We start from the raw sequence: 15966 nt of genomic DNA on the forward strand, positions 1-15966 counted from the left end.
AGGTCAGGATCACTAGATATTCGGTGGTACAAAACTTGGCGTGAGTACTAAAAGGTTAAAAGGTTAAATCTAATTAAGCAGGGCCCTGCATTTTCGAAGCTCTTAAATGAACACGAGTTTTGTGTCTTTCATACAAAGTGGGTGCATCATTTCTATAACACCTAGCTAGACTATCAGCACGAAACGAAAATGAAAAAGAAGCACGCTTAAAACGAAAGGTTGGCTGTGGATTTCTCTTCGTTGCTTTGCTCATCGCTTTCGATGAAAGTAACGTCGATTATCGAGATGAAACGAAGCCTCATTATGGCTTTCAATCCCTTTCACCGACACTCTATCACCGCTCTTTCAAATTGTTTAGTCATTTAACCTCTGTTGATGTGTTTCATGAAAAGCAAACCCCACACGCATCAATATATTGACGCGAAGGGGAATTATTGACAATAATATTGATGATGTGAATTCAGAAATATTGTCAATCTCGATGTATTGACATCAATAAAGAATGTATTGACAATACGATTATTGTCAATAAAAGCAATCGTGTAGGGTCCACTAAAGACGAAACTAGGAAAGTCGAGCGCTCTTTCACTCGTCCGCTTCTGGGACGGGACTTGACAATCGGATAGCAATTTCGAGCCAATTTGCTGTCAAATCCGAACCTGTTTCTGATTGGTCGATTTGACAATAGCAATCGTGGAATAAAAAGGGCAGAGGGATCGCATCAATCTGGCTGGCAGTGATGCCGGAATCAATGTTGACGTCAATGGCGTTGATAATTGATTATATTTGCGAAAGGAAAGTTGAAAAATTGAGTGCACCGCCTATTTTAAGCGATGTATATTGTTGTTTGTTTATGGTTGTTTTTATTGTGCTGAGCAAAAATGATGCAAGCTGCTAAACTGTGGAAGAAACTCCGAATAAAATCCAAATTAAAATAAAAAAAAAACACCACGCACAACTTTCCGAAGGGCATTCTTCAAAAACATTAAAAAGAGTGAGAAGCTCGATTGTCAAGTCCTGCCCCGGGTCCGAAGGGGGCGACACATCTAAATCTCAATTGTAGATGCTCAACAAATCTCACACTAGTGAATCAATCTTCGAAAAATCTTCTTTCATTTCTCGCATCTACTTGCATCGCGCATCATCTTTTTGCAGGAAATCTCCAGCATCGTCATCAATCTTCTTTCTATCTACTCAGCGTGCGCGCAGTTAACCACAGCAAAACACATTTTCCTACATCGTAGATAGAGTCGCCCCCTCGCCCGGGTCCGCTTTTAAATTGGTTCACTACTTGACTAGGTTAAATTGGTTCACTACTTGGTTTAAATTGGTTCACTACTTGACTAGCCTATTGGTCCCAAGCAAACAATTAACGTATCCCATTCTAGTCGAAATTCTAGTACTACGCAATGTTTGTTTTGATTCGCTATGAAAGTTTGACAGATAAAATGAGGGGTTAGTGGTTTTCCCTAGAAATACTCAGAGGTGGGTGGAGAGAATGTTTTGAGCCAAATGAACTGTCAAATTCTGAGCCAATCGAACATTCCAATTAGAATTTTCCCGAGGATTTATTATTCTTACTGGAATAAATTTGAGAGTATTGCAATCGAACAGAAATTCAATCACCTCTATGTTTTGTGTGCTTCTCAAATTCAACTAGTTTTTGGAACCAAAAACAATATTCTAACTCTATTGATTAATTGATCTTCGTTGGTTAATAAATGGCACCAAGAAATGTGCAAAATATTGCAATGCAATCAATTATTATTTTGCACGTAAATCGAATTAAAAATAAAAGTTATTTGAAATGCTAGCTTCTAGCAAGGGTTGCACGATAATTTAGGAACAAATCCCTGCTGCCGAATTGTATTTTGTTTTCTCCGCCTATCTCTCCCTCTGAGTATTTCTAATTCGGACAGTATATAGTGTAATAGCAGGAGCATCGATTGACACTGATAGCTCGACTTTGTTTACCTTTGTTACTTTCGACGTAATGAAAATATGCTCTTGATTTTCTCGAGACTTCAGAAGAAAATTTCTCTAAATCTCGATAATTTTTTCAAAGGGATGTATTTGCTTTTGAACACAAATATTCAGATATCAAAATATCGAGCAGTAGGAAACGTCATTTTAACCCTCCAGCGCCCATTATCACCGAGACGTGAATTGGCATCACAAAATCGTGCTAAAGTTTTAACAATATCGTTACAATTGTGACTTTTTATTAAATCTATCGATTCGTATGGAAAGGTAAATAAATTTAGAAGTCTCTTTGACAAAAGCATTCCAATTTGTTATTCAAACCCGTTAAAAAAGTTAGGTAAAGTGCGGGCTGTGCTTATAGGGTGTCCCAGAAAGTAAAAGCACACTTTCAGCTCGCTGCCATTTCTACCCCGATGAAGTTTATCAGCTATTAATCGATGTGTGTTGTTGTTTACTTATTGCTCAACAAGTTTGTGTGCGCAAAGTGCATTTTACAAAATCATCGAAATGCGAGCCATTTCCTCGTAAAAGCGCAAACAGATCGTGTCCAAATGGTGCACTATTCCCGACCTATCAGCTGAGTACTGCAAACTTACTCAAAATGCTTGTCATCTGGGAGTCAAACTGTCAAACGGGAGCCAAACATTCAAAAGAGCTCAGAAGTCACGTAGGTAGTTACTGTTTGAACCACAAATAAAGTTGTTGCCACATATTGAAAACAAATTAAGAATTATAATTATGAAACTGTCGAAACATCAACCTTAGTAGGCGGATAATGTTAATCATCAATGCTCGAAAAAGTGTTTTTATTTGATATTAATAATGCCAAAACTGGGTTGCTGAAACGAGAATGTAATCAAATTTTATAAGAGTCATGTGAGCTTTGTGGGCAGGTGCACTCCCATCACCATGTATACGTTATTTCTGGAGTAGAGGAGGAGGAGCCAAGAGTTCATTTGACAGCATGTATATAGAGATTGCTAAAGTATGATTGTGTCAGTGATTTGTTTTCATCGGGAAAATTTTCCGCTATGAAGTTTTTTTCCCGATGAAAACATTTTGCGTATACGTATACGTGACATGGTGTGCGTACGATAAACGTCAGCAATCTCTATACAATTTCGTGAGCTGTTTCAGCAAAACAATTTGAAACTTTGGAAGATTTTCAAGATGTTTTCTAGCTCATTTGAAAAATAAAATCGACTGAGTTCGCAGTGCTCAGTCTATCAGTAAGGAAGTTGGCAAAAATGGAGGAAGTAAGTATCGGAGTAGTTCAAACCGCCATCCGGAAGTTCGGCGAAGAAGTCACCTTTGAGGACATACCGAAATCTGGCCGTATACCGGGACCGGTGGACCGAAAATTGGAGCAGAAGATAACGCAAGCTTTCGTCAATAGGAAAGTACCTCTGCTTGAGATTTGGAGAAAAAAACTGAATCAAAGAGTAACGTCCAACGTGCCAACGCAAGAAACGGGCTTAAAACGTTCAAGAAGCAAAAGAAGCCGAAATGGAGTCAAAAACAAGTCGCATCCGTCAAATTGAGGACTTGAAAGCTATATAATAGCCTGCTGGGTGGAAAATTGGACGATGAAACATGCTAGAAGACGTTTCAGGAAGACCACAGTCCTTGATGGTCAGGAAATGGACGATGCAGATAAGCAGAAATTTTTACCGAAAAATAGTACTGGGCCACCATTTTTACGGATCATGGGCCGCAGATGCTGATTCAAACACTCCCGAACGTAAATTTCAATGTTCATTGTCTCCTTCGTCACAAATGGCTTTGACAAATTGCCACACTCACATATCGCTTGCAAAGCCATGGCCTTCTTGGTTTTGCAAGCGATATGTGAGTGTGGCAAATTGTCAAAACCATTTGTGACGAAGGAGACGATGAACACTGAAATTTACGTTCGGGAGTGTTTGAATCAGCATCTGTGGCCCATGATCCGTCAAAATGATGGCCCAGTACTAGTTTAGCTCGATTTGGTGTTAATGCACTACCAAAAGAGATGAATCTTCCGAATTGTCCGGAGGCACGGTCAATCGAAACTTTTAAGGCCCTTTCCAAGGGATATCTACGGACACACTTTAAGGCAGCGAATTCAATCGAAGAGTTTGAAAATGACTGGACAAAACTGGCCAAAATTATCGCTAAGGAATCTGTGCTGAAGTTTATGGGCAGCGTTAGATCTAACGTTCGCTGCTTGGCATACGATTAAAAGAACTGCGGATTATTTTCATCCAATTGAAAGAGAATATTATAGAGAACATATATATGAAATAAAAACTTAAGTTCATCAACATAACGTTGTTTTATGCCAATAATAAACTGTGCTTATACTTTCTGGGACTCCCTATAGGATGACGGAAAATTGATCCTAACCCTATACCAATGTCCCAGATACAAATAAATTTTGGACTTCTCAATATAGGAATGACTCGTTTTCACTCCGTGCGATGTTTGTTTTGTTTTGATCGAGTTTTGTTATTAAAATCATTGGGAAATCTTCAAGACAGATTAGGGTACTTCTTTTACGGATAGTAACTTCGTAAAAGGTGATCCATAGATTGAGGTTAACATATCAGGCATAACATTTGATAACGGCACAAAAGCATTTGTAAACAAACTTTCTAAGGCCTTTTACACGCCTTTTTTTACACGAACCAAAGTTCGCTCACACAAACCAATACCACTTTCGGAAAGGTGATAGTTACCCCTACCCGATGATGTTGTTGGTTTGCGTGGGCGTACTTTGGTTCGCGTGTAAAGGGCCTTAGAAAGTTTGTTTACAAAAGCTTTTGTACCGTTATCAAATGTTATGCCTGATATAGTGGAATCACGATTTTGAAGAAGCTTGGTCTTGGGGCAAGACCGCTTTCGATCATGAGTATAATTGGAGTTAATTTTAAGTAGCTCTGAGTAACTCGCATTGCTCAACAACATTTACACATAGCAACCTGGTTGTTGTGTTGAAACCGATGCTGTCAAAGCAAAGATAATTCAGTGACAACATTTCAAAGGGGCGTTATTGCATTTGTAAATTTGTAATACGTATTTCAACATTTTAAGCTAACTAAAGCTTAACCGAGAAGATATTTCGGCAATAGAAAGGCAATTGCACTTTCGTATAGCACGCTGCGAAACATTCGCAACCACATAATACGGATTCTGATGGACAATCGCAAGAAAGATTTAGGGCAGTCCCAGAGGGATTCTGGACAATCCCTAGAAGACTTCGGACAATCTCTGGAAGGATTCCAGTCAATCGGAAAGGGGATTTATGACGGAGGGACTCTGAACTAGCTTAGGGGCCCTAATAACATTTGTATGGTTATTTTGCTTAACGAAGTGTTTGGGATATCATCCAAACCATTTGTGGAATATTTCAACCATTTGGGTTATCATTCATTTATGGTATTTGTTTATTAGGGGGTGATTCCAGAAAATTATCAGAAAAGATTTCATACACTACACGGTCACCAAAAACCCGGAGGGAACTTCAGGCAAACCCAACAGGGATTCTGGACAGTCAAAAGGACGATTTGACTGGCGCATTCATGACAGTCCAGTGAGGATCCCAAACAATCCCAGAAAGGATTCCATACAATTCCAGGGACAATTTTCAAGTGTCTTTTTCTAAGAATATCAGGGGAAACAACGGAAGTTTTTAGTGACAGTTGACCATTACTCTGAATTTTTCTAGCGAAAAATTTTCCGGACAATTATATGGAATCTTGTAAATTAAAATTTTGCTGGTCACTGTACACCTCAATTATAAATAATTAGTAATGTTGACTTTCCTCATGCCAGAAACTAATTCCACAGAACAAGAAGCCTCGCAAGAAGCGTCTGAGATCGATTTTGAGTGGTTGAGTATTCATTTTCATGGGCTAAAATAATCTTCTCATAATATAAGGTCAAATTCCAACTTCTTTGGTTTCTTGAAATCACACCACCACATCACAAAAACTTTGAAGATCATCAATCTCTAGAAAACAAAAGAGGCCTCTGGCCTGGACAAAATTAATGTAACTTGGATATTTTAATAATGAAAACATAATATTGCCGTTTCATGGATATCATGATTAATTAAAGTTGATAATCTGACGCCAAATGCTAAATTTTCTCTTAATTGAAAATATTTAACCAAAACAAATATATTTACTATGAGTACAACTATCTTCCCCTTGAGCTTGGTTGTGATTAAATGTCTTTTTATACTCTCAGCAACTTTTGATATAATCAATTTTTATTTAAACTAAGATTAATGCTTCTTTTGGGTGAGTTGTTTTCAAGTTTGTGACTGTGAATTGCATTAACATTGCTGAAATATTTCATTTGGAAATTGTCCATAAAACGTTTATACATTGCAACCTGTCATTTTTCTGAAGCACAACCAAAATAGAAACTTATTATGACCGATATGATGGTCGCAAGTGCTCTTAAAAACGAAGAAAAAAGTGAGATGCGTAGAAAAAAATCGAATATTATTGCCGTTTGGTCTTCGTCGATGTCTAAAGTTTGACCTTAAATGTCAACTAGCTTATTTAGGGTTATCCGCTGTCTGTTATTATGTTACTTTAAACTAATTTTAAACTTTAGTGGCTATGAAAATGCCAAGCCGTAGCAAATGTTGGATCAATTTTTGAAGGCATCGTCATATTACTGAAGCATGTGAAGGAGTTCACTTGTTTTCAGTTATCAAAACAGCTTGTCGAATTCCAATATTCCGCCGGACTTCCTCTTTAAAATCCCATTCAATTTAATGACTGTGTTCCAACCATCCTTAAATCATTCGACAGGCATTCCTGAGTCATTCCACCTGAACAACTTCGTCTGTATATTTACAAAACAACATGACACACACCTGTCCCAGGTTTGCTCCCGTTACTCATAATTGTTTTCCAAACTCATGGTTTCCTTAGTGGATGCTATTTATATCCCTGACCGTCACTTTTTTTTTGCTCCACCTATCCATATGATTCATGAGCCAATATGGCATCTTCTTGACCTTTCCCGTCAGTGCAGTGTAGTCGCAAATCTTTCACCCGGCACTGTACCACGAACCATCGGGATATGCGCGCACCACAGTAGCCCGTCGTCACGCATGCGGCCGGTCGGTCCTGTGGTGCGCAGAGTGAGATGGCAACAGTGGATCACGGTCCGATCCCCACCCAAGGGTAGGAGCGAGAACTCCGCTGCGCCGATTCGCCAGTCGCGTACCTGTGTTTCAAGTGTTCGGACGCGCGCGCACGTCGGTTCTCCGTGTCCCATCCGTCAAGCCGATCCCCAACCGCGATTAGAGTGATTTAGATGTGCCAAAGTCCCTTCCCCCCTCTCTGTTTGAGCGGCGGGACAGGGCGGGAGAGTGACAGTTTTCTCGCATGGATTGCTGCGGTTTTGGTGATAAATCAAAAAGTGATGGAAGTTGTGTTCTTTTTCTGGTTTGCTGTCGCCGTTTGACTGCGTCATCATAAACAATAGTTGTGTGATAGAGACACGCGTGTCACTCCCGGTGCGTGGGGGAGTGTGTGGGTGTCATCGCTGAAGGTGAAACGTTGGCATAAAAGATGGCGTCACAAGTTTATGCCTACTTCGTTTGTGATATTTTTTGTTTTATCTTTCTTTCGGAACTGAGGATTAGGAGTTGTTTGGAACTATTTTTTTTCTAGTGGATCAAAAGCGCGGGAACCTTTTTTTTTGATTATTAGTAAACACAAGTTTGTGATATGAAGCGGGATGATTCGGGATGCAGAAAACATAGAAAACGGTTTGCAATGTTTTTTTTTGTTCGTTATTTTTCGTCAGGTTTTTTGGTTGATTTGTGTATCACTTTTTAATCAATGCGATTTAGATTTGCTTAAATGTTAAACAAAATATACAAAAGTACTCGTACGTCGTGTTGTGTTTCGTATGTGTGTTTGTTTAAGAATTGTAAATATAAATTCGGTTTTACAAAAACTATAAAAACAAACATAATCGGCTGCTAGTTTACTACACGCTAAATCACTTAAACAATAATCAATAAGTTAGAGGGAAGTCTTAAGGCATAAGTAAACACATAATCTTATTTTAAATAAGCGGGAAATCAGCTATTTTGTTGCTCTGAGCAAGTTCTGGAGGCGGCAAGCGGTTATTTTGACATTTTTTGGGCGGCGGCGGTGGCAAGCAGTTGCAGTTAGTGCGTGGCAGCGGTGGTGGCGGCGGTTTTCGAGCAACAATGGGGACACTTCAAAGTGACCCAAGCAGATAGGGAAAGCAACAGCAGCTTAAAATTAGACGAATGTGCGTCCGAGCCGAAAAGCCATTAAAGATAAGTATTATGGTTTGCATTTGCCTGTAGCTCGAAATCTGCGCTTGTGACGTTTGTTGCCTCCTCACAAGACGCGCAAGTTGATAATTTATCGATGTTTTGCATCTGTTTGCACTGACTGACAGCTGTGGGTGCCGTTTCGGCAGCCGATGCAGCTGCAAAGTTTGCAAACAACAAACCAAAATTTCGAGCTGCAGGCAATTTGTTAGCGCATTTTATGGGATACTGACATTGTTTCTTTGTTTTTCGATTTTTATTTGAACAGGACACACTTGGTGCCGTTCTGGGAGAAAACGGCCAGGAGGAGGCCTCAAGTGTTCGAACCATACAGAGGAAGTCTGCTCCGGTGCGAGAGTGCATATAGGTTCTGTTTTATCTAAATAGTAGGCCCTGCATTGAATAACTAGTGTTCTAAGCCGAGTTGACGAAAGGGAGAGCGAGGCGAAGATGGAAGAGGTTGCGCACCGTTTAAAAATGGAAGAGCTACTCATCCGTAGCCGACTCAGCGATGACGTTGACAAGCGATGAGCAAGGTGTATACAGTACCGAAGGTGTGTGACTCAGTTTGTTTTGTTGTTTGGCTCGACGACAGGTGAGATAGCAAACAGACGCGTGGGAGTCGCGTGACAATACACAAAGTGCCGCTGCATTGGCCGTGAGATCATCACCTTGAAGGAAGGACCAGGTGACCAGGGTCATCGAAAGATCTAGAATATTTTCGCTGGTGCAAAAAGGATTCCAACCGTTGCACAACATTGTAGAATTAATTGCGCACACCTCAGCTCCGATAATGATCGACCTAAACCAGATGGCTGCAACGGTTGTGTTTTTCCTCTGATGGCGCCACTAGCGTCTGCTGAGATTCTCTCGTTGCTAAGATCAAGGTTTAGCCGGTTCCTGCACTAAATCTCAATCCAAATCCAAGCCAACAGCCGAGTCGACAGATTTTTGATCGATTGCAACCCCTTCATCGCTCACCTCTCGGCATCATCCATCGGCGGTCAAGAAAAAAGATCCTAATTTTTAAGCTATTTTCAGAAACTTTATTACCGCTATTCTGTGTTTCATTACGTTCATCTCTCTTAAGTTACAAAATTTTCATCCTTCAGCTTGCTTCAAGCGCTAATTTCCTGGCTGCCTCTGTTTCCTGCTGCTTCTCAACGTCCAATTTGTGCGTTTATTTTTTTGCGGTTTTAATTTTTCGCTCTCATAAAGCCGATCTTTTCCGTCCCTAGCCACCGTTGTTTGCGGTGTTCAAATCTCTCGAGTGTGTGGCTGACAGTCGTGGAACGACGAGGGGTAAGTGACCACCTAATTAAAATAAACCACAATCTGAGAAAAAATCAGAACACCCGCTCGATTTTCGATTTCAGTGTTCGCGTGAAAAAAGATCAAGATAAATAAACACAAAATTCTAGAGAAAGTCTGTGGTGTTTTTATTTTCCGAAATTCTAGCGAGTGTCTCGCCCCTGGTTTCCCTTCTTGGAGGAAGTGATAAAACCCCCCCTTAACGAGAAAACTTGCTGTAACCTGCCGTTAATCTCCGCAATTAACAGCTCATTTTTCAAATGAGGAAACTCGAAAAACTAGTTCACTCCTGCTGCTGCAGTAGAGTAGAAAGTCCACTTTCCTGCTTGTTTCCCTCGAGGAACCGTCACCAGGCAGCGCGCGGAGCGTATCGCAATTTTACCGGGAATAAGCGAGGGAAATATGAAAACGTTTCACACCGAAATCGAGGCAGGCGTGGGCTAAAAATAGCTTCGAGTGTGCCCTCTTGCGAGCGCTGCTTAAAACGTGGAAAACATTATGCTAGTTCGCGGTGGCGGATGCGCATAGATTAAATCCGACTGGGAACAGATGAATCGGACAGGGGGAAAACCTCCCACATTTTCACACGTTCGATTTCGATCAGCTTTTCCATCTCCGAGTGAGTCATGTTTGGAATCTTCTCCATATGAATGTGCGATTCACCTTGTGCGGTGGCACACGTTGCCATTTTTGCGCACGGCACACAGGAGGCGGTGCATAAACTGCTCGAATTTCAACGGTGATTTTTGCACGCTTCACCTTTGCGGCCAAATTTCGCGCGATCAATTAATTTCAGCTTGAATTTTGACAGCTTTTCTCTGTCTCGGTCTGTTTTGGACGCCGTGTCAGCTGGTGAGATTCGGAAAAGATTTGCTCGAATGAGAACGTCACGTAGAGGTAGGTACCTACATTCGCGTTAAAAGTGGCAATCGTCGATGCGAGCTCGATTCGTGGGCGATCGGAGCACGGAGCGAATGGTTGGAGGAAGTGCACATTTGGCAGCTGCAGTGTTGCCAGAAATGTAAATGGGATTTTTTTTGCATTTATGACATCGTAACAAGTTGGGATTCATTCTGTGAATCATAGAAAATAACAAAGAGCATGACTCCAAATCGCCCCCTTCCATTGAGGGATCATCCAAACATCCAAATTGATTCGCATTGTAAATCTGCAATCAAAGCCCTGCCGACGAGGGGTGTGCGAATGTTCGGCGCAGCACACTGCATCGTGGAGAGCTGAACTGTTTTGTATTTCTGCTTGCAAAAGCAGCGTTTTGTAAAAAAAATCTGGTTTTCGGACCGTCGTTCGGGTAAACCGCTTTCGCGCGACGGGAAAGCAGTCGAAGACAAGCCAATTCGTATTCTGACGTTTCTGACGTTTTAGCGTTTGTTTCTGTTTGTATCGGGTAGGGTTTTTTTTTGTGACGGGAATTGGAAAGTCGATCCCGATCAATGATTGCCACTTTTTTTTTATTATTTTGTTTGGAAAGTCTACAGCAAACATCGAAAAAATGATTTTTTTGTATTTAAAAATTGCTTGCAAATTTATTTGTTAAGCCGCTCGGTTTTATCACTAGCTTTTTTTGTGTGTGTTTTCAATAACTGCTATAAAGTGTGTATTTAATAAGCTAAAGTATAACATAAATGTATAAACTTCATTGTATGAATAAGTAGTAGTAATAAATAGGTCAATAAATAAATAATTCACAATATCAATCTCCATCTTTTCGAACGGACTGGAGAGCAGGGCAGGGTAGAGCAGACATTTTTACTTCAGGACTAGTAGGGTACTTTAATTTGATTGTTTTCATCTCCTATATGCACTCACGCTGTTGGTAGCTTTGGTTTCTTACAGACTACTTAGATTGTTGCTGTTGCTTGTGAAAAGAAAATAGTAAACATACAACAGAAATGTGACATTTGAAAGCAAAACAAGGAGAAAGATTCGCTGCTCGTTGTTTGTGTGTATGTGTGCGCGCTCGTGCACGCGAAGGAAGAAAGGCAATGATTGGCACTAACTACAACTACTTGTTTGCTTCACTTTAGGTATTTGTTAATTCAAACAACACTCTTGCGTTTTTTTGTTTTGATTTTGTTTTCAATACGCGCTTGCATTTATACAATAGACTATTAAAGCTGATGCCGCGGGGAACAGCTATCTTAACTATTCATCTACTTGTTGCCAAGAAATCTCGTTTTTTGAAATCATCTACTTTTGCTGTTGTATGTTTTCATCGTTCATTCGTTTGACATTTTTGTTTGTTTTGTTTCGCCTCAACATGATGGGGTGTGTTAGAATTGGTTTTTTGCTTCTTAAAATCAAAATGAAATATAGTTAAAAACGAAAAAACGAAACGAAAGATGTGTAATTACGAGCAACAAGAGGAAACGAAAAACCAACTTAGAAGGTAAAGATACAGAACGAAGTTATCGATTGGTTATTTACTGGGCATTCTTACTTTTGACTATCAGTTTGGCGGACGTTTCGACCTGGCCGGCCGAGGTCGTTACCCGGCAGGTGAACAGGCCCGAGTCCTCCTCGTACGTCGTTCCGATCAGCAGCACGGCGTTGGTGCCCTCGGTGATCATCTGTGCGGACAAAAAATCAAGAAAATGCGGATTAGAAAATGATGGGAGATTATGGCGGCTTGTTTGGCCTGCTCACTTCACATATTCAAGGGCACGAATCTCAACGTTCCCGTTGATTGGAAAGCTGAAATTGTGGTTTTGTGTTTACTGCTTGTGAGCAAACATTGGGTGATGCTTTCAAGGCTAGGTTCTAAGGGTGTTCAGATTCGTATGCTAGAATCGGTCCAGTCCGTTCAAATTATAATCGATTTTGAGAAGTCCATTTGGCTTAGTTTGTAATATGATAATTATTTCTGCTGATAAAGCTTGACTAGAAGGCCACAAATGCGCATCAAGGATTAACAATTAAGGGTAGATTCCCGCTGTTCAAATAAGTAAGTATTCCAAGCTTCAAACTTTTGGTGGGTCATTATGTCAAATAAACAAGAGTAGTAGCCCCTCGGAGTCCCAAAACATGTCATCTAAATGAACCGGCATACGAACTGACCCAGATCATGAGTCTTGTTTGGCCTGGAAATTGTATAGGGGAAGTGTGTCAACGTAATTTATTTAAGAGTGAATGCCGAACAAACGAAGCATTTATTTTGATAAATCATTCCCAGCCGAAGCCGCACATGTCTTCTTACGAAAACTGATCAAAACTTTGGACGAGAAATTCAAGAAACTTTAAAACCCTCCGCCAACAACAACCAGAAGCTTGTGAATATGCTGTGTCGGAAAAATTTATTCACAAAGTGGCAATTGGCTCCGTAGGGTTTTTTTTAAAGCAGTTTAAGCCTAATTAGACAAACAAAATGAATTTTAAAAAATGCCAGAATGCTGACATATATGCAATGCTACTGTCGCTCATGGCAAGTCCGTCCCATAGCACAAATCAGCAAGCCGAGAATAACGTGTTTTCAATTTTCATCGCACCATTGCTTCTTATGCAATGGGGCAACCCGCTTTGCTGTTTTTTTCCTAACTTTTCCAAAACAAAGTTGTTAATTTCATCCAGTATTATGATGATGATTAGCTACCATTTCAATCGAATAAATCAGGTTTGACAAAAATCGCAACTGGAACTGACTTGCGATGAGTGGCAGATCATATTTTGGATTTTTTCTTTTTCTTAATCTTTCATATTTTTGTAAGGAATTTTTCATTATTTTGACTGCAGCATCAATTCTAAGTTTTCAAAAATGTATCTATAACTCAAAATCAGAGATCTAGCAAATTTGCTTAGGTCCCAAAATCTCAAGGTTTTTCAAGCTCCAGAATCTAGATAATTCGTAAAAATGATCTCGAAAATTATTCTATGGCCGGAGTACAAAAACGCTCAATACTCCTATGCGACTAGACTACCATACGCCTCCATTGATTTATAGCGACTGTAACATGGTAACATCGACAGTGAGCATTCATAAGGGCGAATACGCGATGATCGATTCTCTTCATCGATTTTCTCTTTGCATTGCTACAGCTAAGCGAAACAATTTTCAAGAATTTGTTCAATGCAGAGTAGTAACAGGTTGTATTGGCTATCAAAAGCAACAGCAAACGCACCGAGAAACGTTAAATCTAGCGAGTTATTAACAAAAGAGAAAATCGACGATGAGAATCGATCATCGCGTATAGGCCCTTATGCATGCTCACTGTCGACATTATCTATATTCGTTTCAATTTTGGAGTATTGAGTGAAAATCCAAAACAGGATTACTTCAAAAAAATGTAACTCAGAAACGAAAATGGAACACATCGCTTATTAAATATTTTGGGTTAAAAAGCCTAAATGTTCAAGAAAAAAAAAACATTGTGCCCTCTATCTGCAAACCATGAAAACCATAAAAAAAACAAATATAATTAATGCTTTTCAATATGAAATCCCAAATTTAAATATCGTCATATTTGAACTGAAAAGTATTTTCAATTATCTTTAATTTTATGTTTGATCTTTGAAATCGGCCCAGTGGTTCAAAAGTTATTGGAAAAAGTTATTTTTGAAAAAGTAAAATTGAGTTTTTGGACCCCCCTTACATAGAAATTGTTACCCTAAAGACAGAATAATAGAAAATAAGGGGTCCAATATTAAGCGATAATGAACAAAACTACCATTTTTCAAAATTCTGCGATCCACTATATCGTTTTGCTATGGAATGGCTGCACTAGTTCATGAGACTCATTGCGACGAATTCAAAAGAATCCGTGGATTTTCACAATTATGAAAAGTTTTAAAATCTTAAAAGAGTTCAAGGATCTCTTTAAAAAAAAAAAACAATCAACAGCTTAAATTTTTCCCTAAATTTCAATTTTTTGAAAACTTTTCAACTTCTTAATCATGAGCAATCCTCTAAGTCCGGGATTTTAATAGTTTTTTCATGTCAGAAGTCTCCATATTTTGTTTTATGATCCCAGAACCTTGATACTATTCTAATGTTCCAGAATTAACCACTTCATTCCAGCAGTTAAAATTACGTTTACTACCACTCGAACATCAAAATAACTCAATATTTGAAGATATTTACTTCTAGAACAACGAGAAAAGCAGCCAAAATTTGTGCGTTTCATAATAAAAATAGGGGAAATGATTTACCACTGAGAAAAGTCATCTAGCAGGGTTTTCTTGAAATGAAACACACGCACTACAAAATGCTGCTGATTTCGAGTTTCCGATGAAAGCACAGCCGTTTAACATGCAGCTCAAATAGAAAGGTTGCCGAATAAAAAGATGTTGCCCACAATAGTCGCTCTCACTAGAGAAGATTGGAACTTTGTAAAAGCGTTTCAAAACAGCTTTTGACAATTCTTTCGACTGAAATTGTTAGAGCAGCTGGCAGCAAAAGGTTGTAAGGGCCCATCCATAAATTATGTCACGCTAAATCGAGCAAAAAATTACCCCCTCCCCCCTATAGTGACGTTTTTCCTATACCTAATGCATTGCTTGTCACAACATCTTAGACCCTCCTCCCCCCTTAGAGCGTGACATAATATATTCATCAACCCTTAAAAAACCAATACTGCATATGTGTGCGTTCCTTAGAGAAAAAAGACTATAGAAAGATGATCGCTGCTTAGGTTGCCGAGAATACGTCAATTACCCTAGTTATTTGTTGGTCAAATTTTGTGAAATCGCTGGTAGAAAATCACACCAAAACTGCTTGACAGAGTGGTTCATTCATTAGTTTTGCTAGGTACGGGTTGTTGACAACATTCTTTTGTTGAGATTTTGAATAGTTTTCCCTGGGTCTAAATTTACTTGAAGTCCAAGATTTTTCTAAAACCAATTCTGAGATCCCCATTCAAAAGTCGATTTTACTATCCAAAAGCTGGACCAAAGCTATAGCACGTCTAACGCAGTAGTTCTCGAACTTTCCGTTATGGCGAACGAGGTTAAGTAATTTCATAAACTCATGACCCATCAATAAGACAGTGAGGCCAGAATCACCTTTAAAACGAAAACAAAATCCCGCAAAACGCATAATGGCTTGAAACCCACTTTAATAGCTGATATGTTACACGTCAAATGACGTTTCGGAAAAACTCGACCATCTCTGATTTGTATAATTCTAGATAGAGCTAGAATTAGGGCGTAACAGCCTTTGTAAACAATGACTTCTCTTGTTGATTTCTCGTAATTTAAGGCACGCCTACACGAACCAACATATCCAACGGGTAGGAGAAGTCTTCTTTTACTCGATGGTGATGTCGATTTGCCAGGGCGAGCCATGACTTCCGAGAAATCATCGAGAGAAGTCATTATTTACAAAAGCTGTTGTGCCCTAATTCCAGCTC

The 15966-nt window shown here is 39.5% G+C and overlaps 1 protein-coding gene across 3 annotated transcripts in view; it reads right to left on the reverse strand.

Annotated features, from left to right (window-relative positions):
* The window catches only part of sls (sallimus), a 154568-nt gene that overhangs the window by 66473 nt on the left and 72129 nt on the right, over window positions 1–15966 (reverse strand). For 2 of the 3 annotated variants that reach the window (XM_065230318.1, XM_065230320.1), the window contains exon 13: window positions 12066–12195. The exons of the other annotated variant lie outside the window; for it this stretch is intronic. In XM_065230318.1, the coding sequence (XP_065086390.1) occupies window positions 12066–12195 (130 nt within the window). The remainder of the gene's footprint in view (window positions 1–12065; window positions 12196–15966) is intronic. 3 annotated transcript variants of the gene reach the window in all.

The sequence above is a fragment of the Ochlerotatus camptorhynchus genome, unplaced genomic scaffold (genome assembly GCF_037179485.1).
Source record: "Ochlerotatus camptorhynchus isolate MF236.1 unplaced genomic scaffold, CSIRO-AGI_Acam_v1.1 ptg000330l, whole genome shotgun sequence".
Taxonomy (NCBI): Eukaryota; Metazoa; Arthropoda; class Insecta; order Diptera; family Culicidae; genus Ochlerotatus; species Ochlerotatus camptorhynchus.